Raw genomic sequence first — 24,982 nt, forward strand, 5'->3', positions numbered from 1 at the left:
AATGATCAAGGGTCTGGAGAACAAGCCCTATGAGGAGCGGCTTAAGGAGCTGGGCATGTTTAGCCTGAAGAAGAGAAGGCTGAGAGGAGATATGATAGCCATGTATAAATATGTGAGAGGAAGCCACAGGGAGGAGGAGGGAGCAAGCTTGTTTTTTGCTTCCTTGGAGACTAGGACGCAATGGAGCCATGGCTTCAAACTACAAGAGAGGAGATTCCATCTGAACATGAGGAAGAACTTCCTGACTGTGAGAGCCGTTCAGCAGTGGAACTCTCTGCCCCGGAGTGTGGTGGAGGCTCCTTCTTTGGAAGCTTTTAAGCAGAGGCTGGATGGCCATCTGTCAGGGGTGATTTGAATGCAATATTCCTGCTTCTTGGCAGAATGGGGTTGGACTGGATGGCCCATGAGGTCTCTTCCAACTCTTTGATTCTATGATTCTATGATAAGAGACTTGACTCTAAAAGACCCTGATTAAATTACCTCTCAGCACCAATTCTGAGATTTTTTACCCTTGAGACTTGTGCTTCATGTTCAGACCAACCTGAATGATGTTGGAAGTCTCAAGCGCCTTCAAACTGGTTCTTTCGGCACCAGAGGAAGATCCTGACTCTTCAAACATAGGCCATTTGGACTGGGGTTGAGGTTTGCTCCGGCATTCACAGCCATTGAGGAAAGAGGAAACTTGGAAAGGCTTCTAAGCTTCAAACTCCTTGGACCTGATGCCGAGCATCCCCCCCCCCAAGTACTTGTAGTTCTGCCAAGGGCAAGGGCACCAGACTACACAGCAAGGATCAAGTCTTGGTCACATTGCCAAAGCACTGACAATAACAAGGACCCCACGAGGCTTTTGGGAAATGGCTGGACCTTGGGACTTCTGCCCTCCATGAGAGTTATAGTTTCCCAAAGACCAAGCTATGGATCTTGTTACCAGTCAACTCAGCGCCCATCTGCTAACCTTAACCAGGGAAAAATGACTTTCTGCTTGCTTGCTTTGAACTGCAAGCCACCTCCATTTCCACAAACTTTCTCCAGAACCATGGGACTCCAAGTTTTCAATTAAAATCAATTCCTCTATTAAATATACTTGGGATGTGGGACAAAGATGGGGTTTTGTTGCCATGAAATGCTTATGATTTGAATGTATGTATCTTGCTATGAAATATGGTCTGTCCCCCCTTTCCCCTTGACCCTTGCCCCACAAATGATGTGACCAGGAACTGCCTGAGGGAGAACCTCTGCATCTCCCAAGACTCGCCTTTGATTAATCCACCCTGCATGGAACCATAGCCATAATGGCCATCCCCATTCTCTGAACATGTCTGATGGGATAAGGGGACTTATGGACATTTGGAATAAAAAAACTGTATTTGCATATGGCAGCGTTGATCCCCCCTGAGGTCCACTGCCAGGACAGCCATTCATCTCACCCCCCCCCCCCCAAAACCCATCAAGGGACAGGAATACTTTTCTTTCATAAATCACACCCTGCCAGCGAGGACAAAAGCCTCGCATTCCAGCTGGCAGATGACTCGTAAGCCCATCATTTCCCTTCCCATTGTCAAGGTTCGTCCCGCCTCCTGGCCTCTGATTGGTCCATCTTCGGAAGCGCTAGGAAGGCACTGATTGGCCTCCCAGAGACCGCGGAGCTCGCTGATTGGTCCGGAGGCGAGGCGGGCCGCCAAGCCTCCTCCCAGCTGTTCTGCCGCCAGCCAATCAGCGCGAAGCCAGCCGGCAGTGGGCGGGCGGGAGTTTTGAAACTGTTCTCTTTGTCTTTTTGCTATAAAAATGCTTGGAAATTTTGTACTGGCATGCTTGTGGTGGAATGATCCCTGCAATGCATCCGATATCAGCTGAATCACAAATAAACGCCTCGGTCGCTTGAAAACCTTCTTCCACTTTGGTGGGCATTATTATTTTTAATATTTTAAATTGCTGAAATTGGCTTCACTGGCCTCACCAAGGTTTCGGGGCCCTTTTTACGCGGTCCTTGGGGATCCCCTCCGCTGAGGAGACCCTACTAAAAGCAGCCTGATATCAGACCCAGGACTAACTGAGGCTGTAACATATATTTTCCTTCACCCCTCTAAAGTTTCCAGCTCATTGCTTTAAAGAAACAACTCTTTGTGAACAATAACACTTATTTTGAGTTATTTACAGTGTTTTGGGTCTTTGGGAGTTCCAGTTTCCTAAAGGAGGGCAAGAAGCAATCCCCTGGAGAAAGATATCACGTTCATGCCTCTTTCACTAAGAGTTATAGCCCCCAGGCACGACAGCACAAGCAGCTTTGCCATTTTTACATTTTTGAGAGCCATGTCCAATTCAGTAGGTGTAAAATGTTCATGGAGGTTGTTGTTCTCAATCACAAAGGACGACCACCTCATCCGCCTCATAGGAAACCTGCTACAGAACAGGAGCTTTTTTGTTGAGTTCCAGGGCCAGAGAAGCAGATGGCGGAAACAGAAGAACGGCCTGCCTCAGGGGAGCGTGCTCGCTCCATCCATGCTCAACATCTACACACATGACCAGCCACGGCCAGAAGGGACAGAGAGTTTCAGCTATGCTGATGATCGTGCCATCGCCGCTCAAGCAGGGAGCTTTGAGATGGTTCAACAGAAGCTCTCCAAAGCTCTAGGCGCTCTGACTGCCTCTTACAGGGAAAGCCAGCTGATCCCTAATCCATCCAAAACACAGACATGTGCCTTTCACCTTAAGAACAGAGAAGCATCCCAAGCTCTGAGGACTATTACCTGGGAAGGAAGGAATCCCATGGGAGCATTGCAGCGCACCCAAGTACCTGGGAGTCACTCTGGACCGTGCTCTGACCTACAAGAAGCACTGCCTGAACATCAAGCAAAAAGTGGGTACTAGAAACAATATCATACGAAAGCTGACTGGCACAACCTGGGGATCACAACCAGACACAGTGAAGACATCTGCCCTTGCGCTAGGCTACTCAGCAGAGTACGCATGCCCAGTGTGGAACACATCTCACCACACTAAAACAGTGGATGTGGCTCTTAATGAGACATATCGCCTTATCACGGGATGCCTGCACCCTGCACCACTGGTGAAATTACACTGTTTAGCCGGTATTGCACCACCTGACATCCGCCGGGAAGTAGCAGCCAATAGTGAAAGGACCAAGGCAGTGACATCTCCAGCTCATCCCTTGTTTGGGTATCAGCCAGCACGTCAGCAACTTAAATCAAGAAATAGTTTTCTAAGATCTACAGCGACATTCGCTGGAACACCTCAGCAAGCGAGAGTCCAAAAGTGGCAGGCTCAAACCCAGACCTGATACCAGATGAGAGACTCCCCCCGGGCACACAGAAGACTGGGCGACGTGGAAGGCGCTGAACAGACTGCGCTCCGGCACCACAAGATGCAGAGCCAACCTCAAGAAATGGGGCCACAAAGTGGAATTCTCGACATGCGAGTGTGGAGAAGAGCAAACTACATACCACCTAGTGCAGTGCAACCTGAGCCCTGCCACATGATGCACAATGGAGGACCTCCTTGCGGCAACACCAGAGGCACTCCAAGTGGCCAGATACTGGTCAAAGGACATGTAATCAACTACCAAGCTTGCAGATTTTGTGTTTTGTCTGTTTGTTTTTGTTAAAAATGTAATACAAATGTCTGGTTGCTGATGACATGATAAATAAATAAATACAGCCCAAGAATTGCTGGTTGACCTACATTACCAGCTGCACATAATAATGACCATCATAAGGTTTTTCTTCAACACGCACATACACACAAGGTCCTGCTACAACTTACTTACTGCCAGATTGCAGGAGAGTGTGATAACAGAGTCAAGGCTGAGAAGAAATCCATTCCTGGCCGCTTGGTATATAGAGTCAATTAGGGGATAAAAAGTGTCAAGTACAGAATCTGTAGCCAGACGAAGCAACGTTGGAAATTCACTCTTGGAAGAGTTATTATCAAGGGGGAAAGGGATTTCCACTGAAGCTTTACCTCCAATCCTTGTTTCTCCAATGAGATGGCACTTGTGTTCTCTTCGGGCCTTGTGATTTAGTGTGTAAGATGGGTCATCTGCAATATTTGAGGCCTCCGTATCCACAAATCCATAGAAATTCACACTACTCTTTTTTCCAGGTTTTGAAGGAGATGGTTGCCCTGGAAGAAGAGAAATGGAAGGATGCCGTTGAGGAAGAAAAGAAGAAGGTCAAATCTCTGGAAACTCAAGTGAAACAATTGGCTGAGGTGGGTGAGACACATCCGAAAGATATAATGCATTTCAAATGGTCAAAAGGCTGGCTGACCTACATTACCAGCTGCACATAATAATTACCATCATAAGGTTTTTCTAGAGGAACAGCTTGTTCCTCTACCATGTCATTAATTCCATGTGAGCGTGGAGTCATGGCAGCTTATCTCTGAATTCAGACAAGACAGAGGTCCTCCTGGTCAGTCGTAAAGCCGAACAGGGCATAGGGTTACAGCCTGTGCTGGACGGGGTTACCCTCCCCCTGAAGACTTGGGGGTGATCCTGGACTCATCGCTGAGCCTGGAACCCCAGGTCTCGGCGGTGGCCGGGAGATCTTTTGCACAACTAAAACTTGTGCACCAGTTGCGCCCATACCTTGGGAAGTTTGATCTGGCCATGGTGGTCACACTCTTGTTACATCCCGAATAGACTACTGCAACGCACTCTACGTGGGGTTGCCCTTGAAGACTGTTCGGAAACTTCAACTGGTCCAGCAAGCGGCAGCCAGGCTGCTCACCGGAGCGACATACAGGGAGCACACCACCTCCTGCTGTGTCAGCTCCACTGGCTGCCGGTTCAGTTCCGAGCACAATTCAAGGTGCTGGTTTTGAACTACAAAACCCTTTATGGTTCCGGTCCAGCGTATCTGTCCGAACGTATCTCCCTCTACGTCCCACCCCGGAGTCTGAGATCATCTGGGGAGGCCCTGCTCTCGACCCCATCGCTATCCCAAGTGAGATTGGTGGGGACGAGGAGCAGGGCCTTCTCAGTGGTGGCCCCTCACCTGTGGAACTCACTCCCAGGGGAAATCAGGGCATCAATATCCCTCCTCTCCTTCAGGAGGAAGGTAAAGACGTGGTTGTGGGACCAATCTGACAACTAGATAAGGACAACCAGACGGATAGGACTGACAGGACCGACAATTGTGGAATTGGAATTTGAACTATGCTCCGTGTGAGATTGACACAGTGCATTGTGATCTGGCTCAATGATTTCTTGGCTCTTCTCAGTGTATTTTTTTTCACTGTAGGTAATAGAACAGAAATCCAAATCAGAGACAATGTTACATACCAGGATAACGGAGACTCTGGAGGACTTCGAAGCAGCTCAGAGAAGAAAGGTATTTGGAAATAGAAGGCCAAAAGTGTTGGGAAAGCTCTCTGGATACAATTGCCCGGAAGCTTCTGCAACTTACCCAAGGTCCAGTTCCAGGAGATGGTTCAAGTAGAATTGGGGAAAGAGTGACATGCAAGCAGGGGCGGCACATCCATTATGCAAAGTAAGCGGTTGCGGCACACTTTTTTTGCCAGGGGTGCAAAGGTGCCTCTGTAAATGCCCCTCGACCGCCACTTGAGGAGCGCCCCCTAGGGCCGCCTCTGGATGTAAGTCAGAGACCATATAAGGTGGAGTTTGGACCATACTAGATGGAGTTTGGACCATACTAGATGGAGTCTGAAACATATAGGATGGAGTTTGATCAATATAACATGAGATTTGACTCATATAATATGGGATTTGGACCATATTAGATGATGCTTGCACCATATTAGATGAAGTTTGGACCATATAAGATGGAGTTTGGACTATCTAAGGTGGTTTGAACCATATGATGGAGTTTCAACTATCTAAGGTGGCATTTGGACCATATAAGATGGAGTTTTGATCAAATAAGATGGAGTTTGGACCATATAAGATGGAGTTTGATCCATATAACATGCAATTTGACTCATATAATATGGGATTTGGACCATACTAGATGGTACTTGCACCATATTAGATGGAGTTTGGACCATTTAATATGGACTTTGAACTATTTAAGGTGGAGTTTGAACCATATGATGGAGCTTGAACTATCTAAGGTGGCATTTGGACCATATAAGATGGAGTTTGATCCATATAACATGGGATTTGACTCATATAATATGGAATTTGGACCATATTAGATGGTGCTTGCACCATATGAGATGGAGTTTGGACCATATGAGATGGAGTTTGGACCATATGAGATTAAGTTTGGACCATATGAGATGGAGTTTGAACCATATGAGATGGAGTTTGGACCATATGAGATGGAGTTTGGACCATATGAGATGGAGTTTGGACCATATGAGATGGACTTTGTACCATATGAGATGGAGTTTGGACCATATGAGATGGAGTTTGGACCATATGAGATGGACTTTGTACCATATGAAATGGAGTTTGGACCATACTAGATGGAGTTTGGAGCATATGAGATTGAGTTTGGACCATACTAGATGGAGTTTGGACCATAATAGATGGAGTTTGGACCTTATTACATGGACTTTTGATCATATTAGATGGAGTTTGGACAATATGAGATGGAGTTTGGATCATACATGATGGAGTTCAGACCATATAAGACAGAGTTTAAACTATCTAAGGTGGAGTTTAAACCCTATAATATGGAATTTGAACCACATTATGGGTTTTGACCCATATATGGTGGAATTTGAACCATCTAAGGTGGGATTTCTCTGTTATCCAGACGTTTGCGGAAGAGAAGCTCCTCGTCTACGAGAGGCGCCTGAAAAGCTTGGAGAACGAGATGAAGTCACAGAGTCGGAAGCATCTGGAAGAGGTATCGGAGTACAAGGAGCAAGTCAAGCAACACTCCCAAACCATTGTGCATTTGGAGCACAAGTACATGGAAGCTGTCCAGCACATGGAGAAGGCGAGAGAGGAAAACGGGAAGCTTTCACAGCAAATAGAAGGTCAGTCGAGAACCCAGATTGGGTGCCAACGGGGACTCGGAGCAGCTTACATGAGGCCAAGCCCAAACAATAAATTACAATAAAATAAGATGCAAATTGCAATAAAATAAACAATATAACATTAAAGCAGTGGTTCTCAACCTTCCTAATGCCGTGACCCCTTAATAGAGTTCCTCGTGTTGTGGTGAACCCCAACCATATAATTATTTTTGTTGCTACTTGACAAATGTAATTTTGCTATTGTTATGAATCGTAATATATTCAGGATATATTTTCATTCACTGGACCAAATTTGGCACAAATACTCAATATACCCGAATTTGAATACTGGTGGGTTTGGACGCAGATTGATTTTGTCATTTGGGAGTTGAAGTTTCTGGAATTCTGGAGTATGGTGGAGGCTCCTTCTTTGGAGGCTTTGAAACAGAGGCTGGGTGGCCATCTGTCGGAGGTGCTTTGCATGCAATTTTCTTGCTTCTTGGTCGATGATGTCTCTTCCAACTTGGAAGTCCAACGTCCAACAATGCGTCTTTTAAGTCCAGCCTGGACTTACAAGACTCACTGGTTGACTATCAAGCAAAATATGAGTGCTAGAAACAATATCATATGAAAGCTGATTGGTACAACCTGGGGATCACAACCAGACACAGTGAAGACAGGGGTGATTTGAATGCAATATTCCTGCTTCTTGGCAGAATAGGGTTGGACTGGATGGCCCAGGAAGTCTCTTCCAACTTGGAAGTCCAACGTCCAACAATGCGTCTTTTAAGTCCAACTTGGACTTACAAGACTCACTGCTTGACTATCAAGCAAAATATGAGTGCTAGAAACAATATCATATGAAAGCCGATTGGCACAACCTGGGGATCACAACCAGACACAGTGAAGGCAGGGGTGATTTGAATGCAATATCCCTGCTTCTTGGCAGAATGGGGTTGGACTGGATGGTCCATGAGGTCTCTTCCAATTTGGAAATCCAGCTTCCAACAATGCGTCATTTAAGTCCAACTTGGACTTACAAGACGCACTGTTTGACTATCAAGCAAAATATGGGTGATAGAAACAATATCATATGAAAGCTGATTGGTACAACCTGGTTGTACCAACCAGCTGATTGGTACATTCCTCAGATATATAAACCCCTCTTGCCTAGTTTCCAACAAACCTCACAACCTCCGAGGGCACCTGCCATTGATGTGGGTGAAATGTCAGGAGAGAATGCTTCCTGGAACATGACCAGGCAGCCCGGAAAACTCACAGCAACCTGGGAGTGGTGTGTTCCCAGGATCTGAATTGCTATCAGAGAATTCCCAAGACTTGGAAACTTAGAAAGGTTTGGCGCCTGGTCCAGGGGCAGAAATTAATGAGCCAGTAGATAGAAGTGTTTTCAGTCAGCAAAGAAAAACAAACCGGGCTTTCAGGCGTTCTGCCAGATTGCAGGAGAGCCTGATAGCAGATTCAAGGCTGAGAAGAAATCAATTCCTGGCCGCTTGATATATAGAGCAGACTAGCTGTACCCGCCACGTGTTGCTGTAGCAAACCTTCCCTCCCTCTTTTTCCTCCTTCTTTTTCTCTCTCCTTCCTTCCCTCCCTGTTTCCTTCTTTCCCTCTTTTTCTTTCTCTTCTTCTTCCTTCCTTCTCTACCTGTTTCTTTTCTCACTTCCTTTGCTGTTTGGTTTCATCCTTCCTTGTCTCTTCCTTCCTTCCTTCCTTCCTTCCCTCTTTCGTTCCTTCTCTCCTTCCTTCCTTCTTTCACTGTTTTATTTCCTTCTCTCTTTCCTTCCTTCTCTACCTTTCTTTCTTTCCTTCTCTCCTTCTTTTCCTCCTCCTCTCTTTCCTTCCTTCTTTATCTTCCTTCCTTCCTTTCTTTCTCTCCTTCTTTCCCTCTTTTCCCCTTCCTTCCTTCTCTACCTGTTTCTTTTCTCGCTTCCTTTGCTGTTTGGTTTCATCCTTCCTTGTCTCCTTCCTTCCTTCCTTCCTTCCTTCCTTCCCTCTTTCGTTCCTTCTCTCCCTCCTTCCTTTCACGTTTTTATTGCCTTCTCTCTTTCCTTCCTTCTCTACCTTTCTTTCTTTCCTTCTCTCCTTCTTTCCCTCCTCCTCTCTTTCCTTCCTTCTCTTTCTTCCTTTCTTTCTTTCCTTCTCTCCTTCTTTCCCTCCTCTCCCCTTCCTTCCTTCCTTCCTTCCTTCCTTCCTTCCTTCCTTCCTTCCTTCTTTCCTTCCTTCTCTACCTGTTTCTTTTCTCGCTTCCTTTGCTGTTTGGTTTCATCCTTCCTTGTCTCTTTCCTTCCTTCCTTCCCTCTTTCGTTCCTTCTCTCCCTCCTTCCTTTTTTCACTTTTTTATTGCCTTCTCTCTTTCCTTCCTTCTCTACCTTTTTTTCTTTCCTTCTCTCCTTCTTTTCCTCCTCCTCTTTCCTTCCTTCTTTATCTTCCTTCCTTCCTTTCTTTCTCTTCTTCTTTCCCTCCTTTCCCCTTCCTTCCTTCTCTACCTGCTTTCTTTTCTCACTTCCTTTGCTGTTCGGTTTCATCCTTCCTTGTCTCTTTCCTTCCTTCCTTCCCTCTTTCGTTCCTTCTCTCCTTCCTTCCTTCTTTCACTGTTTTATTTCCTTCTCTCTTTCCTTCCTTCTCTACCTTTCTTTCTTTCCTTCTCTCCTTCTTTCCCTCCTCCTCTCTTTCCTTCCTTCTCTATCTTCCTTTCTTTCCTTCTCTCCTTCTTTCCCTCCTCTCCCCTTCCTTTCTTCTCTACCTGTTTCTTTTTTCACTTCCTTTGCTGTTCGGTTTCATCCTTCCTTGTCTCTTTCCTTCCTTCCCTCTTTCATTCCTTCTCTCCTTCCTTCCTTCTTTCACTGTTTTATTTCCTTCTCTCTTTCCTTCCTTCTCTATTTTTCTTTCTTTCCTTCCTTCCCTCCTTCTTTCCCTCCTTCTCTCCCCTTCCTTCCTTCTCTACCCTGATTTCTTTCTTTCCTTCCTTCCCTCTTTTGTTCCTTCTCTCCTTCCTTCCTTCTTTCACTGTTTTATTTCCTTCTCTCTTTCCTTCCTTCTCTATCTTCCTTTCTTTCTTTCCTTCTCTCCTTCTTTCCCTCTTTCTCTCCCCTTCCTTCCTTCTCTACCCTGCTTTCTTTCTTTCCTTCCCTCCTTCTTTCCCTCTTTCTCTCCCTCCTTTCTTCTCTATCTTTCTTTCCTTCTTTCTCTCCTTCCCTGCTTCTTTCCCTCTTTCTCTCCCGTTTTGTGTCATTTTAGTTGCCCTCCGCTTGAGGGAAGAGGTATTAGCAGGGCAAATGTGGTGAGTTTTCGTCCGGTGGTTTAGCCGTTTTTGGTGTTTTGAGGGTTGTTGGTCATACCTTGAGGGAAGAGGTATTAGCAGAGCAAATGTGGTGAGATTTCGTCCGGTGGTTTAGCCGTTTTTGGTGTTTTGAGGGTTGTTGGTCATACCTTGGGGGAAGAGGTATTAGCAGGGCAAATGTGGTGAGATTTCGTCCGGTGGTTTAGCCGTTTTTGACCGCCTAATTACGACCTTCAGGTTCCTATATATATAGATTGGGGGATAAAAGTGTCAAGTACAGAATCAGTAGCCAGCTGAAGCAACATTGGAATTGAGTCAAGACTGTTGCGCAGCAAGCAGATCTTCTTAATCAATTAGACTAAATGATTCTTAATCAATTAGACTAAATGGTTCATCTGTTAAAGGATGGCTTAACTGACACTCTTTATGGGTCATTTTCCAAAAAGCCACATCTAGATATGAAACTGGCGGAATCGCAGGATTGTCGAGAACCGGGTTGTACCCTTGTTCATTCTTTGCCTTCTTGTGTCTGTGTTTTGTTCTCCTCCTAGAAATGCAGAAGGTGCCTTGCAAATCTTATTTGCCTGAGGCCACGTCTCCAGAAAGGTCCCACGTCTTCTTGAAGTAAGTGACCAATTTCTTCACATTCTTCTCTTTTGATTCTCTAATGGTTTTGTCTATCATTTTAAGGCTTATTGTCAGGAAGGCTTTCCTCCCTTTCCAAGATCTTGTGAGAACTTCCCATTTTACTGTTTCCTGATGATACCGTTACGGTTCCTGCAAAATTACCCCCTCACGTTCCCTACGAACATGTATCCCCATAGATCCCCACTGATAACAAAACTACAATAAGACTCTTTTGGTAGGCCAGGGTCGGCTCAACCATTAGGCAAAGTAAGCCTTTGCGGTAGAGTTGATTTTGCCCAGGGGTGCTCTTGAGGCGCTCTTGGGGGAAAATAGACCTTGACATATGCGAGTTGTAGTTACTGGGATGTATAGTTCACCTACAATCAAAGAGCACTCTGAACTCCACCAAGGATGGAATTGGCTTACACCCCCAGGGGCGGCGAACCCATTACGCAAAGTAAGCCTTCGCGGTAGAGTTGATGTTGCCCAGGGGCGCTCTTGAGGCGCTCTTGGGGAAAAATAGACCTTGACATATGCGAGTTGTAGTTACTGGGATGTATAGTTCACCTACAATCAAAGAGCACTCTGAACTCCACCAAGGATGGAATTGGCTTACACCCCCAGGGGCGGCGAACCCATTACGCAAAGTAAGCCTTCGCGGTAGACTTGATGTTGCCCAGGGGTGCTCTTGAGGCACTCTTGGGGGCAAATAGACCTTGACATATGCGAGTTGTAGTTACTGGGATGTATAGTTCACCTACAATCAAAGAGCACTCTGAACTCCACCAAGGATGGAATTGGCTTACACCCCCAGGGGCGGCGAACCCATTACACAAAGTAAGCCATCGCGGTAGAGTTGATTTTGCCCAGGGGTGCTCTTGAGGCGCTCTTGGGGGAAAATAGACCTTCACATATGCGAGTTGTAGTTACTGGGATGTATAGTTCACCTACAATCAAAGAGCATTCTGAACTCCACCAAGGATGGAATTGGCTTACACCCCCAGGGGCGGCGAACCCATTACGCAAAGTAAGCAGTCGCGGTAGAGTTGATTTTGCCCAGGGGTGCTCTTGAGGCGCTCTTGGGGGAAAATAGACCTTGACATATGCGAGTTGTAGTTACTGGGATGTATAGTTAACTTACAATCAAAGAGCATTCTGAACTCCACCAATGATGGAATTGAACCAAATATGGCACACAGAACTCCCACGACGAACAGAAAATATATATCAGTGATTGGTTGGGGGGGGGGGAGTGCCAAAATACTGTTTGCTTACTGTTGAAAATTACGTAGGGCCGCCTCTGACAACACGTTGGTAGTAGGGCTGGGCGGTTTCATTCGTTAATTTTGTAATTCGTTATTAATTCGTTATTTTTTTTGATAACGAAGCGATATTGAACCATTCGGGAGCAACTAAAAATCGAAACGAATTTTTCAATTCGTTTCGTAATTGTTTCAAAATCGTTTCAAAATTGTTTCGTAATTGTTTCGTAATTATTTCTGTATGTCTGGTGCAAGTTTTATAGTTGTTGTTTGTTTTATCAGTGAAAAAAATATATAATTATCACACCAACAGTCAACAACAGAGGGAGAGGGAAGCTTCAGAAGTTCCCCCTGTCCCATTTGGAGGGTTTTTTAGCGTATTGCGCGGTCGCGTCCGCCATTAACGAATCAATTCGTAATTGTTTCGTAATTTCCAAAATTTCGTAAATTTTGAACTTTTTAAAAGAAAAATTGCGGAATTCTTTTAAAAATCAAACGCAAAACCCCCCTAAAAACGAGTTTAGAAACAAAATTTTCCGTGGTTGCCCAGCCTTAGTTGGTAGCTATTAGGGCTGTGCAAAGCTCCGGATGACAGAAATGTTCTGAAACATGGCGGGCTAAAAGTAAGAAATGTCGAATGATCAGGGTACTCTGGATATTGGGAGTGACAATGAGGTTCATGTGCCTAATGGTGAGGTTGATCTAGATCAGTGTTTCTCAACCTGGGGGTTGGGACCCCTAGAGGGGTCGCGAGGGGGTGTCAGAGGAGTCAACAAAGACCACCAGAAAACACAGTATTTTCTGTTGGTCATGGAGGTTCTGTGTGGGAAGTTTGACCCAATCCAATTGTTGGTAGGGTTCAGAATGCTCTTTGTTTGTAGATGAAATCCCAGCAGCTACAACTCCCAAATGTCAAAGTCTATTTTCCCCAAACCCCACTAGTGTTTACATTTAGGCATATTGAGAATTTGTGCCCCGAAGCTGCTTCGCCCGCCGCCTCCCCCTCTTCTCCTCTCTTCCGGATGAGGCGAGGCCCCGTCCCAAAGGCAGGAGAAGAGCAGGCTGGGCCCAGGAAGGCAGCGGGCACCCCGCAGGCCGGGTAAATGCCCTCGGGGTGCCGGACCTGGCCCGCGGGCCGTAGTTTGAGGACCCCTGCCTTAGAAGTTCCAGTATTTGTTTCCATGAAGCCTGATGGACTAATTTCCTGGATTATTTGTTTATGTCTATCTTTTCTACCTATTTGGATTTACCTATCTTTATGAAATGAAGCAGGGGCCATCAGAATCTCCAAATTCTCTAGTAGCCATGACACTTGCAGCACCAGAACTTCCAATAGTTTATCACTCGTCAAGGAATGAACATCTCGTGGTCTTTCGGAAATGAAAAATGGGGTGTCCGAAATGTTTTTATGTTCTCATTCCAGGGAGGAATTGGAAGTCGCCAAGCACCGAATCCTGTCCGACGAGGCCGTCATTGCAGAATTGAAGAAGGAGCTTTCAGAAGCCCGGGCCAGAGTCTCCGACGCAATTGGTTTGTACTGGTTGTGAGGGTCGGAGCGGGATTTGAAAGATCCAGGTTCAAATATTATTCTTGAGAGGTCATTCTCAAGTGCTAAAAAAAGTCAGATATTGGTGTAGTTAATGACTATTGTCTCCTCCCGCCCCTGCCCCCCCCCCCCAAATTTACAACAGCTGGGTAGATGCGGGGAATGCCTCCTGGTCAATCAGAAGAGAAGGAGGCGGGACGAGAGGGAAACAATGAGAACTAGAGTGGATTATGGAAATGTCCATGTGGTCGGCGGGTCCTCAGGGGGCCTTCTAGCCAACCAGCCTATTGTCTTGAGGGGTGGCAATCAACGTTGATGTCTGGCGAGATGGCCAGAATCTGGATTTTTCTTGAACTGAGATATGGACAGACACAAGAAGGCAAAGACTGATAACAGAGTCAAGGCTGAAACTAAACCCGTTCCTGGCCATGTGTCGGGGTGCTATGAATGCGATTTCCCTGCTTCTTGGCAGAATGGGGTTGGATTGGGTGGCCCATGAGGTCTCTTCCAACTCTATGATTCTATGAATGGATTTTGGGTTTTAATGCATTTTTTATTTATTTATATGTATATGTGAAATTGAATTGTTGCCTTTGTGAGGCTGCCCTGAGTCCCCTTCAGGGTGAGAAGGGCGGGGTACAAGTGTAGAAAATAAATACAAATTATTGAATGCCCTGGAGACTAGGACGCAATGGAGCAATGGCTTCAAACTACAAGAGAGGAGATTCCATCTGAACATGAGGAAGAACTTCCTGACTGTGAGAGCCGTTCAGCAATGGAACTCTCTGCCCCGGAGGGAATGTGGTGGAGACTCCTTCTTTGGAAGCTTTTAAACAGAAGCTGGATGACCATCTGTCGGGGTGCTTTGCATGCGATTTTCCTGCTTCTTGGTAGAATGGGGTTGGACTGGATGGCCCATGAGGTCTCTTCCAACTTGGAAGTCCAACTTCCAACAATGCGTCTTTTAAGTCCAACTTGGACTTACAAGATGCACTGCTTGACTATCAAGCAAAATATAGGTGTTAGAAACAATATCATATGAAAGCTGATTGGCACAACTTGGGGATCACAACCAGACACAGTGAAGACAGGGGTGATTTGAATGCAATATTCCTGCTTCTTGGCAGAATGGGGTTGGACTGGTTGGCCGACGAGGTCTGTTCCAACTTGGAAGTCCAACGTCCAACAATGCGTCTTTTAAGTCCAACTTGGACTTACAAGACGCACTGTTTGACTATCAAGCAAAATATGGGTGCTAGAAACAATATCATATGAAAGCTGATTGGCACAACCTGGGGGTCACAACCAGACACAGTGAAGACAGGAGTGATTTGAATGCAATATTCCTGCTTCTTGGTAGAATGGGGTTGGACTGGATGGCCCAGGAGGTCTCTCTCTGATTCTATGTCCCCATCACAATGCCTTCTGGGGAAAGAACTGCCTTATAAAACAGGAAACAGAAACAGCATCCAGGAAGGGAATGTTCTTTTGTGGCATCACTGTCGGTTCAGTCTCCCGTTAACTTGACAACCGTCCTCCTCCCTCCAAAATGACCTCAAGCATTCTGCTTGGAAAGAGCCTTTGAGTGTTCTACTCCATGTTAGTTCTACTTGACTTACTTTATTTACTAGCCTTCCCTGCCAGGCGTTGCTATGGCCCAGTCTGGTGATCTGGAAAATAAAGTAATCAGAAAGTGTTGGCTTCTAATATAGAATCATAGAATCAAAGAGTTGGAAGAGACCTCATGGGCCATCCAGTCCAACCTCATTCTACCAAGAAGCAGGAATATCGCATTCAAATCACCCCTGACAGTAGTTCTGCCTTTTCCCTATCATCCCCTGTCAGCATTGCCCCATCTTCTCCTCAAAGAGGCCCTATCGCCTCCTTGTTTTTCCTTTTTCTACTGACATAAGAAAAGAATCCCTTTTTATTATTTTTAATGTCCCTGGCAAGCCTGGGCTCGTTTTGTGCTTTAGCCTTGCGGACCTTTTCCCTACAGGTGTTGGCTATTTGTTTGAATTCTTCTTTGGTGATTTCTCCCTTTTTCCACTTCTTGTGCATGTCTCTTTTGTGTCTTAGCACAGTTCAAAGTTCTTTGGACATCCATTCTGGCTTCTTTGCACTTGTCCTATTTTTTCTCTTTGTTGGCACGGTTTGCAATTGTGCCTTGAATATTTCACTCTTGAGAAATTCCCATCCATCCATAACTCCCTTATCTTTTAGTATCTGTCCACGGAATGCTGCTCAGCGTTTCTTTCCTTTTTTGGAAAAATTAATTTAAGTAGTGAGGAAACACTATAGAGCGGCTCTTCTTCCCTCCTCGCCCTCTTTACCTTCCTCTTTCTTCTAATCGTTGCTGTCTGGGCCTCTTGCCGCCACTTGGGCCACGCAATTAAGAAGGTATCATGGGGCCCAAGTGGCAGCAAGAGGCTCAGTCAGCGACAAGGAGGTGGAAGAGGAAGGTAAAGAGGGTGAGGAGGGAAGGGGAGGGGGCATTCCTACTTTGCGGAATTTCACTTATCACGGGTGGTCCTGGAACGTAACTGTGCTGGTACAGCTGTACGTTTGGGTGGATGCTGTTGAGATGGTCCAGGAACCTGTTGAGTTCTTCTTCTCCATGGCTCCAAATGGTGAAGGCGTCATCCACAGATCTGAACCATATGTTTGGGTGGATGCTGTTGAGATGGTCCAGGAACCTGTTGAGTTCTTCTCCTCCATGGCTCCAAAGGGTGAAGGTGTCATCCACAGATCTGAACCATATGTTTGGGTGGATGCAGTTGAGATGGTCCAGGAACCTGTTGAGTTCTTCTTCTCCATGGCTCCAAATGGTGAAGGCGTCATCCACAGATCTGAACCATATGTTTGGGTGGATGCTGTTGAGATGGTCCAGGAACCTGTTGAGTTCTTCTTCTCCATGGCTCCAAATGGTGAAGGCGTCATCCACAGATCTGAACCATATGTTTGGGTGGATGCTGTTGAGATGGTCCAGGAACCTGTTGAGTTCTTCTCCTCCATGGCTCCAAATGGTGAAGGTGTCATCCACAGATCTGAACCATATGTATGGGTGGATGCTGTTGAGATGGTCCAGGAACCTGTGGAGTTCTTCTTCTCCATGGCTCCAAAGGGTGAAGGTGTCATCCACATCTCTGAACCATATGTTTGGGTGGATGCTGTTGAGATGGTCCAGGACCCTGTTGAGTTCTTCGTCTCCATGGCTCCAAATGGTGAAGGTGTCATCCACAGATCTGAACCATATGTTTGGGTGGATGCTGTTGAGATGGTCCAGGAACCTGTGGAGTTCTTCTTCTCCATGGCTCCAAATGGTGAAGGTGTCATCCACATATCTGAACCATATGTTTCGGTGGATGCTGTTGAGATGGTCCAGGAACCTGTTGAGTTCTTCTTCTCCATGGCTCCAAAGGGTGAAAGTGTCATCCACATATCTGAACCATATGTTTGGGTGGATGCTGTTGAGATGGTCCAGGAACCTGTGGAGTTCTTTTTCTCCATGGCTCCAAATGGTGAAGGTGTCATCCACATCTCTGAACCATATGTTTGGGTGGATGCAGTTGAGATGGTCCAGGAACCTGTGGAGTTCTTTTTCTCCATGGCTCCAAATGGTGAAGGTGTCATCCACATCTCTGAACCATATGTTTGGGTGGATGCTGTTGAGATGGTCCAGGAACCTGTGGAGTTCTTCTTCTCCATGGCTCCAAATGGTGAAGGTGTCATCCACATCTCTGAACCATATGTTTGGGTGGATGCTGTTGAGATGGTCCAGGAACCTGTGGAGTTCTTCTTCTCCATGGCTCCAAATGGTGAAGGTGTCATCCACATATCTGAACCATATGTTTGGGTGGATGCTGTTGAGATGGTCCAGGAACCTGTGGAGTTCTTCTTCTCCATGGCTCCAAATGGTGAAGGTGTCATCCACATCTCTGAACCATATGTTTGGGGGGATGCTGTTGAGATGGTCCAGGAACCTGTGGAGTTCTTCTTCTCCATGGCTCCAAATGGTGAAGGTGTCATCCACATCTCTGAACCATATGTTTGGGGGGATGCTGTTGAGATGGTCCAGGAACCTGTGGAGTTCTTCTTCTCCATGGCTCCAAATGGTGAAGGTGTCATCCACATCTCTGAACCATATGTTTGGGTGGATGCTGTTGAGATGGTCCAGGAACCTGTGGAGTTCTTCTTCTCCATGGCTCCAAATGGTGAAGGTGCCATCCACATATCTGAACCATATGTTTGGGTGGATGCTGTTGAGATGGTCCAGGAACCTGTTGAGTTCTTCTTCTCCATGGCTCCAAAGGGTGAAGGTGTCATCCACAGATCTGAACCATATGTTTGGGTGGATGCTGTTGAGATGGTCCAGGAACCTGTTGAGTTCTTCTCCTCCATGGCTCCAAATGGTGAAGGTGTCATCCACAGATCTGAACCATATGTTTGGGTGGATGCAGTTGAGATGGTCCAGAACCCTGTTGAGTTCTTCTTCTCCATGGCTCCAAATGGTGAAGGTGTCATCCACATCTCTGAACCATATGTTTGGGTGGATGCAGTTGAGATGGTCCAGGACCCTGTTGAGTTATTCTTCTCCATGGCTCCAAATGGTGAAGGTGTCATCCACATATCTGAACCATATGTTTGGGTGGATGCAGTTGAGATGGTCCAGAACCCTGTTGAGTTCTTCTTCTCCATGGCTCCAAATGGTGAAGGTGTCATTCACAGATCTGAACCATATGTTTGGGTGGATGCAGTTGAGATGGTCCAGGACCCTGTTGAGTTCTTCTTCTCCATGGCTCCAAATGGGGAAAGTGTCATCCACATCTCTGAACCATATGTTTGGGTGGATGCAGTTGAGATGGTCCAGGAACCTGTTCAGTTCTTCTTCTCCATGGCTCCAAAGGGTGAAGGTGTCATCCACATCTCTGAACCATCTTGTGGATTTTTTTGCAATTATAGGGCCAGTGACCCGTCAATCAATCAAGTTTTGGTTCCGCCCCTTTCCCCAGGGCTCTCGGAGGAGAGGGAGCCATTTTAGGTCAGTCTTGCAATGGAAAGCTTAGCTATAGGACGTGGATTAGATCCACCTGTAGGGAAGCTTCGTTTCTTATGAAATTCCAGGGGAAAACAGTTCCAAAGGACTCCAGCTGGAGAATCTACAAAGCCTTGACTGGTAGGTCTACTCGGGACCCAAGAAGCAGTTTGGAGCCGGGAGTAAAGCACACACCAGCAAAGTTTAGAGAGTAGATTGCCCAAGGAGGGGTTAAAAGAGGGTTTTCCTCTTAAAGAAAAGAAACAGTTCACGAAGCCAGTTGCCTGTCCCTTGTGGACAAGATTAAGAAAGCCACCAGTTGATTCAAAGCCTTGAAGTATTTGTTAGTCCTGTTGAAGATCTGAGAAGTATTTGATTGTTTTGTTGAAGACCTAAGCAATAATAAAGGACCTTGTTAAACTTTTCAAGCTTCTAAAGACTTTGTATAGGAAAATCCTTAGGGCCTCTCAGCTGAGGCACCCCGGCTCCCCGCTGGGCACAAAAAGCATGTCCTGTTCAAAAGACTCTGTAGAGGAAAATCCTTAGGGCCTCTCAGCTGAGGCACCCCGGCTCCCCGCTGGGCACAAAAAGCATGTCCTGTTCAAAAGACTCTGTAGAGGAAAATCCTTAGGGCCTCTCAGCTGAGGCACCCCGGCTCCCCGCTGGGCACAAAAAGCATGTCCTGTTCAAAAGACTCTGTAGAGGAAAATCCTCAGGGCCTCTCAGCTGAGGCACCCCGGCTCCCCGCTGGGCACAAAAAGCATGTCCTGTTCAAAAGACCCTGTAGAGGAAAATCCTTAGGGCCTCTCAGCTGAGGCACCCCGGCTCCCCGCTGGGCACAAAAAGCATGTCCTGTTCAAAAGACTCTGTAGAGGAAAATCCTTAGGGCCTCTCATCCGAGGCACCCCGGCTTCCCACTGGGTACAAAAAGCACGTCCTGTTCAAAAGACTCTGTGGAGGAAAATCCTTAGGGCCTCTCATCCGAGGCACCCCGGCTCCCCGCTGGGCACAAAAAGCACGTCCTGTTCAAAAGACTCTGTAGAGGAAAATCCTTAGGGCCTCTCAGCTGAGGCACCCCGGCTTCCCCCTGGGCACAAAGAGCCTGTCCTGTTAAAAGACTCTGTAGAGGAAAATCCTTAGGGCCTCTCAGCTGAGGCACCCCGGCTTCCCGCTGGGCACAGAGAGCACAGTAACACCCGCGATAAATGAGGCACCACTGAATGGCTCAGTGTTGAATAGATTTCTCTTTGCACAGGGGAACTCAGCGAAAAACAGAAAATGGAGTTGGAGCAGAAGCGGAGTGTGGTCCAGAACCAACTCCATGAGATCAACCATCTTCAGGAGGAGCTCCTCGAGATGAGGACTCTTGTGGGCCAGAAGGACACCGACCTCCAAGTCGTCAGGGAAGAATTACGGTGAGTATAAAAGGGAAGAAAGGATACACCCACCGTAATGAGGACCGGATGGCCATCTATCAGGAGTGATTTGTTTGTAATAATAATAATAATAATAATAATAATAATAATAATAATAATCTTTATTTGTACCCCGCCACCATCTCCACAATGGGGACTCGGAGCAGCTCACATGAGGTGCAGAACACCTTGTGTAGTGGACCTTCTTGGAGCTGCAGAAGGGAGAAAGAGGAGAAGAAAGGAAGGAAGGAAGGAAGGAAGGAAGGAAGGAAGGAAGGAAGGAAGGAAGGAAAAGGAAGGAAGAAGGGGAGGGAGGGAGGAAAGGAAGAGAAAGGAAAGGACCCTCTTGGAGCTGCAGAAGGGAGAAAGAGGAGAAGGAAGGAAGGAAGGAAGGAAGGAAGGAAGGAAGGAAAAGGAAGGAAGAAGGGGAGGGAGGGAGGAAAGGAAGAGAAAGGAAAGGACCCTCTTGGAGCTGCAGAAGGGAGAAAGAGGAGAAGGAAGGAAGGAAGGAAGGAAGGAAGGAAGGAAGGAAGGAAAAGGAAGGAAGAAGGGGAGGGAGGGAGGAAAGGAAGAGGAAGGAAAGGGGGAAAGAGCGATGGGAAGAAAAGGAAAAGAAAGAAAGAAAGAAGAGAAAGAAGAAGAAGGGAAGAGAAGAAAGTAAAAAGGGAAGAGAAAGGAAGAGAATAGAAGAAAGAAAGTATGGTGGAAAGGAAGGAAGAGAGAAAAAGAAGAGGAAGGAAGATGGGAAATAGAGAAAGGAAAGAGTGTCAAAGAGAGCCATGTTGCCTTGGAGACATTGTGAAGTGGTTCTTCTCACAGCTGGAGAAAGGAGAAAGAGGAGGACGACGAAGGAAGGAAAGAAAGAAAGAACAGAAGGATAAAGAATGAAAGAAAAGGGAGAGAAGTTGAAAAAAAGGAGGGAAGTAAAAGAGAAAGGAAAGGAGGAAAGAATGAAAGGAGAAGGGGAGGGAAATAAAAAGGAGGGAAGGAAGGAAGAGAAAGAAAAGGGGGAAAGAACAGTGGAAAGAAATGAAATAGAAAGAAAGAGAGAACAAAAGAAAAGGAAGGAAGGAAGGAAGGAAGGAAGGAGGAAAGAAAGGAAGGAAGGAAGGAAGGAAGGAAGGAAAGGGAGAAAGGAAGGAAAGAACGACAAAGAGAGCCTTGTTGCCCTGGAGACATTGTGAGAGAGGCCCTCCTAGAGCTGGGAAAGGGAGAAAGCAGGTGGGGAAAGGAAAGAGAGATAGAGAAAGGGGAAGGAAAAGAAAAGAGAAGGAAGAGAGGGGAAGAGCCACCAAAAGAGTCTGCCAGGTAGTTGCCAGGCAAGCATTGTGGGGCTGACCCCCTCAGAGCTGGAGAAGGGAGAAAGCAGGCGGGGAAGGAAAGAAAGAAAGAGAAAAAGGAAGGAAAAGAAATGAGAAGGAAGAGAGGGGAAAAGCCACCAAAAGAGTCTGCCAGGTAGCTGCCAGGGAAACATTGTGGGGCTGACCCCCCTCAGAGCTGGAGAAGGGAGAAAGTAGACGGGGAAGGAAAGAAAGAAAGAAAGAAAGAAAGAGAAAGGGGAAGGAAAAGAAAGGAGAAGGAAGAGAGGGGAAGAGCCATCCCAGGTAGTTGCCAGGGAAACATTGTGGGGCTGACCCTCTCAGAGCTGGAGAAGGGAGAAAGCAGGCAGGGAAGGAAAGAAAGAAAGAGAAAGGGGAAGGAAAATAAAGGAAAAGGAAGAGAGGGGAAGAGCCACCAAAAGAGTCTGCCAGGTAGTTGCCAGGGAAACATTGTGGGACTAACCCTCTCAGAACTGGAGAAGGGAGAAAGCAGGCAGGGAAGGAAAGAACAAAAGGAGGAAAAAAGGAAGGAAAGGGGGAAAAAAGGGAGGGAAAGAGACACAAAAAGAGGCTGCCAGAATGTTGCTAGGGAGATATTATGAAGTCGGCGTTCTCAGAGCTGGAGAAGGGAGAAAGCAGACAGGGAAGGAAAGAAAGAAAGAGAAAGAGGAAGGAAAATAAAGGAAAAGGAAGAGAGGGGAAGAGCCATCAAAAGAATCTACTAGGTAGTTGCCAGGGAAACATTGTGGGACTGGTTCTCTCTGAGCTGGAGAAGGGAGAAAGCATACGGGGAAGGAAAGAACAAAAGGGGGGGGGGAGGAAGGAAAGGGGCAGGAAGGGAAGGAAAGAGACACAAAAAGAGCCTGCCGAATTGTTGCTAGGGAGATATTATGAAGTCAGCCTTCTCAGAGCTGGAGAAGGGAGAAAGCAGGCAGGTAGCGGTCCCAAAAACTCTTGGGCAACTCTAGTTTTGCTGCAATCCTCTCGGCACCGTTCTCATTCGCAGGAACATCCGAGAGAAGCTGAAAACGGCGACGAAGGAGAGAGACGGGCAGCACAAGGGGGTCCAGACAGAAGCTCCCCTGGTGGAGGACCCAGCCGAAAAGGCAAGCAGGGACTTCTGGGGGATTTAGCGGGTCTTCGCCCACCGAGAGAGGATGTCCTCCTGTTATCGAACACCACTATTTCAGAAATTTCTGGGGAGTGATGCCCTGGTTATCTTCTGCGTTGTATATAAAGTTCAAGTAGACAGCTCTTGTGGGGTTTTTTTAAATGTTGTTTATAAAAACTTTGAAAATTCCCCAAAAATTCTTATATAAGCAAAACATTCTGAAATTTGGTGGGCTAAGAGTGGTAAATGTGTTCTACCATTGTAGCAAGTTTCACTCCGACAGCTTTAAAAATGAGGGAGATGAGAGTCCCCGAAGTTTCCTCAATTATAGTAATTATACGCAATTACTATAACGAAAAACTAACGGAATTGTATTACTCTCATTATAGTAATGATTTTTTTACTAAGTATACTTTTTTACTAAGTATACTTTACTAATTATACTTTAAGTATACTTTCTTGGGCCCTCCTCTCTCTCACCATCTTATCCTTCCTTCATTCTTTCTTTCTTTCTTTCCTCCCTCCTTTCCCTATCTCCCTCTTTTTCCTTCCATCCTTCTCTTCCACTCCTTTATCCTTCCTCCCTTCCCTCTTTCCTCCCTCCTTCCCTTTCTCTCTTCTCCTTCCTTCCTTCCTTCCTTCCTTCCTTCCTTCCTTCCTTTCCTTGGGCCTTTCCGTCTTTCCCCCTTTCCTCCCTCCTTCCCTTTCTCTCTTTCTCTTTCCTCCCTTCCTTTCTCCCTTCCTTCCCTTGTGTCTTAACTTCCCTCTTCCTTTTCTCCTTCCCTCCTTCCCTTTCTCTCTTTCTCCTCCCTCCCTCCCTCCCCTCCTTTGTGTCTTAACTTCCCTCTTTCCTCCCTCCTTCCCTTTCTCTCTTTCTCTTTCCGCCATTCCTTTCTCCCTTCCTTCCCTTGTGTTTTAACTTCCCTCTTCCCTTTCTCCTTCCCTCCTTCCCTTTCTCTCTTTCTCCTCCCTCCCTCCCTTCCTTCCCTTGTGTCTTAACCTCCCTCTTTCCTCCCCCCTTCCCTTTCTCTCTTTTTCCTTCCGTCCTTCCTTCCTTCCTTCCTTCCTTCCTTCCTTCCTTCCCTTGTATCTTTTCTTGCCTTTTTCCTTCCTCCTTTCCTCTCTCTCATTCTCCTTCCTTCCCTCCCTTGTGTCATTCCTTCCTTCCCTCTTTCCTTCCTCCTTTCCTCTCTCTTGTTCTCCTTCCTTCCTTCTTTCCTTCTGTCCCTCCCTCACTCCTTCCCTTGTGTCTTTCCTTCCTTCCCTCTTTCTTTCCGTCCCTTTCTCTCTTTCTCCTTCCTTCCTTCCTTCCTTCCTTCCTTCCTTCCTTCCTTCCTTCCTTCCCTTGGGTCTTTCCTTCCTTCCCTTTTTTCTTCCTCCTTTCCTCTCTCTTGTTCTCCTTCCTTCCTTTGTGTCTTTCCTTCCCTCTTTTCTCCCTCTGTCCCTTTCTCTTTCTCCTTCCTTCCTTCCCTCCCTCCTTCCCTTATGTCTTTCTTTCCTTCCTTCCTTCTTTCCTCCCTCTTTCCTTCTCTCTTGTTCTCCTTCCTTCCTTCCCTTGTGTCTTTCCTTCCCTGTTTCCTCCTTCCTTCCCTTTCTCTGTTTCTCCTTCCTTCCTTCCCTCCCTCCTTCCTTCCTTCCCTTGTATCTTTCCTGCCTTCCCTCTTTCCTCCCTCCTTTTCTCCCTCTTGTTCTCCTTCCTTCCTCCCCTTTTGTTTTTCCTTCCCTCTTTCCTCCCTCCTTCCCTTTCTCTCTTTTTCCTCCCTCCCTTCTTTACTTCCTTCCCTCTTTCTCCCCTAATATCTTCCTTCCTTCTATCATTCCCTTGTGTCCTTCTTTCCTTCCCTCTTTCCTCCCTCCTATCCTCTCTCTCGTTCTCCTTCCTTCCTTCCTTCCTTCCTTCCTTCCTTCCTTCCTTCCTTCTGTCCCTCCCTCACTCCTTCCCTTGTGTCTTTCCTTCCTTCCCTCTTTCCTCACTTCTATCCTCTCTCTCGTTCTCCTTCCTTCCTTCTTTCCTTCTGTCCCTCCCTCCCTCCGTCCTTCCCTTGTGTCTTTCCTTCCTTCCCTCTTTCTTCCCTCTTTCCCTCTCTCTTGTTCTCCTTCCTTCCTTTTTGTCTTTCCTTCTCTCTTTCCTCCCTCCCTCCCTTCATTCCCTTCCACTCTTCCTTCCTTCCATCCTTCTCTTCCTCTCTTCCTCCTTTCCTCCCTTCTCTTTTTCATTTTTCCTTTCCTCCTGGTTGGGGTGTTTACCTGTGATCAGAGAAGTTCGAGAAGGAACACGAGACCCATGTTCCAAGATCTCAAAGGGTGTCCCATTGAGGAGGAAGAGGAAGGAGGAAACTGGGATTTCTGCTGCTCTCGAGACCAGGACACAAGGGAGCCATGGGTTCAAATGGCAGGGAAAGAGATCCGAGTGAAAAGATT

General features: G+C 46.6%; 1 protein-coding gene across 1 annotated transcript in view; it reads left to right on the plus strand.

Moving 5' to 3' along the window:
* Nucleotides 1-24,982, plus strand: part of FHAD1 (forkhead associated phosphopeptide binding domain 1) — a 68,339-nt gene that overhangs the window by 32,226 nt on the left and 11,131 nt on the right. Inside the window, exons 16-22 of the mRNA XM_067472872.1 lie at nt 4,120-4,227; nt 5,262-5,351; nt 6,741-6,966; nt 10,798-10,870; nt 13,559-13,665; nt 19,972-20,131; nt 22,457-22,556. Coding sequence (XP_067328973.1) covers nt 4,120-4,227; nt 5,262-5,351; nt 6,741-6,966; nt 10,798-10,870; nt 13,559-13,665; nt 19,972-20,131; nt 22,457-22,556 — 864 coding nt within the window. The remainder of the gene's footprint in view (nt 1-4,119; nt 4,228-5,261; nt 5,352-6,740; nt 6,967-10,797; nt 10,871-13,558; nt 13,666-19,971; nt 20,132-22,456; nt 22,557-24,982) is intronic.

This window comes from Anolis sagrei, chromosome 13 (assembly GCF_037176765.1).
Source record: "Anolis sagrei isolate rAnoSag1 chromosome 13, rAnoSag1.mat, whole genome shotgun sequence".
NCBI lineage: Eukaryota > Metazoa > Chordata > Lepidosauria > Squamata > Dactyloidae > Anolis > Anolis sagrei.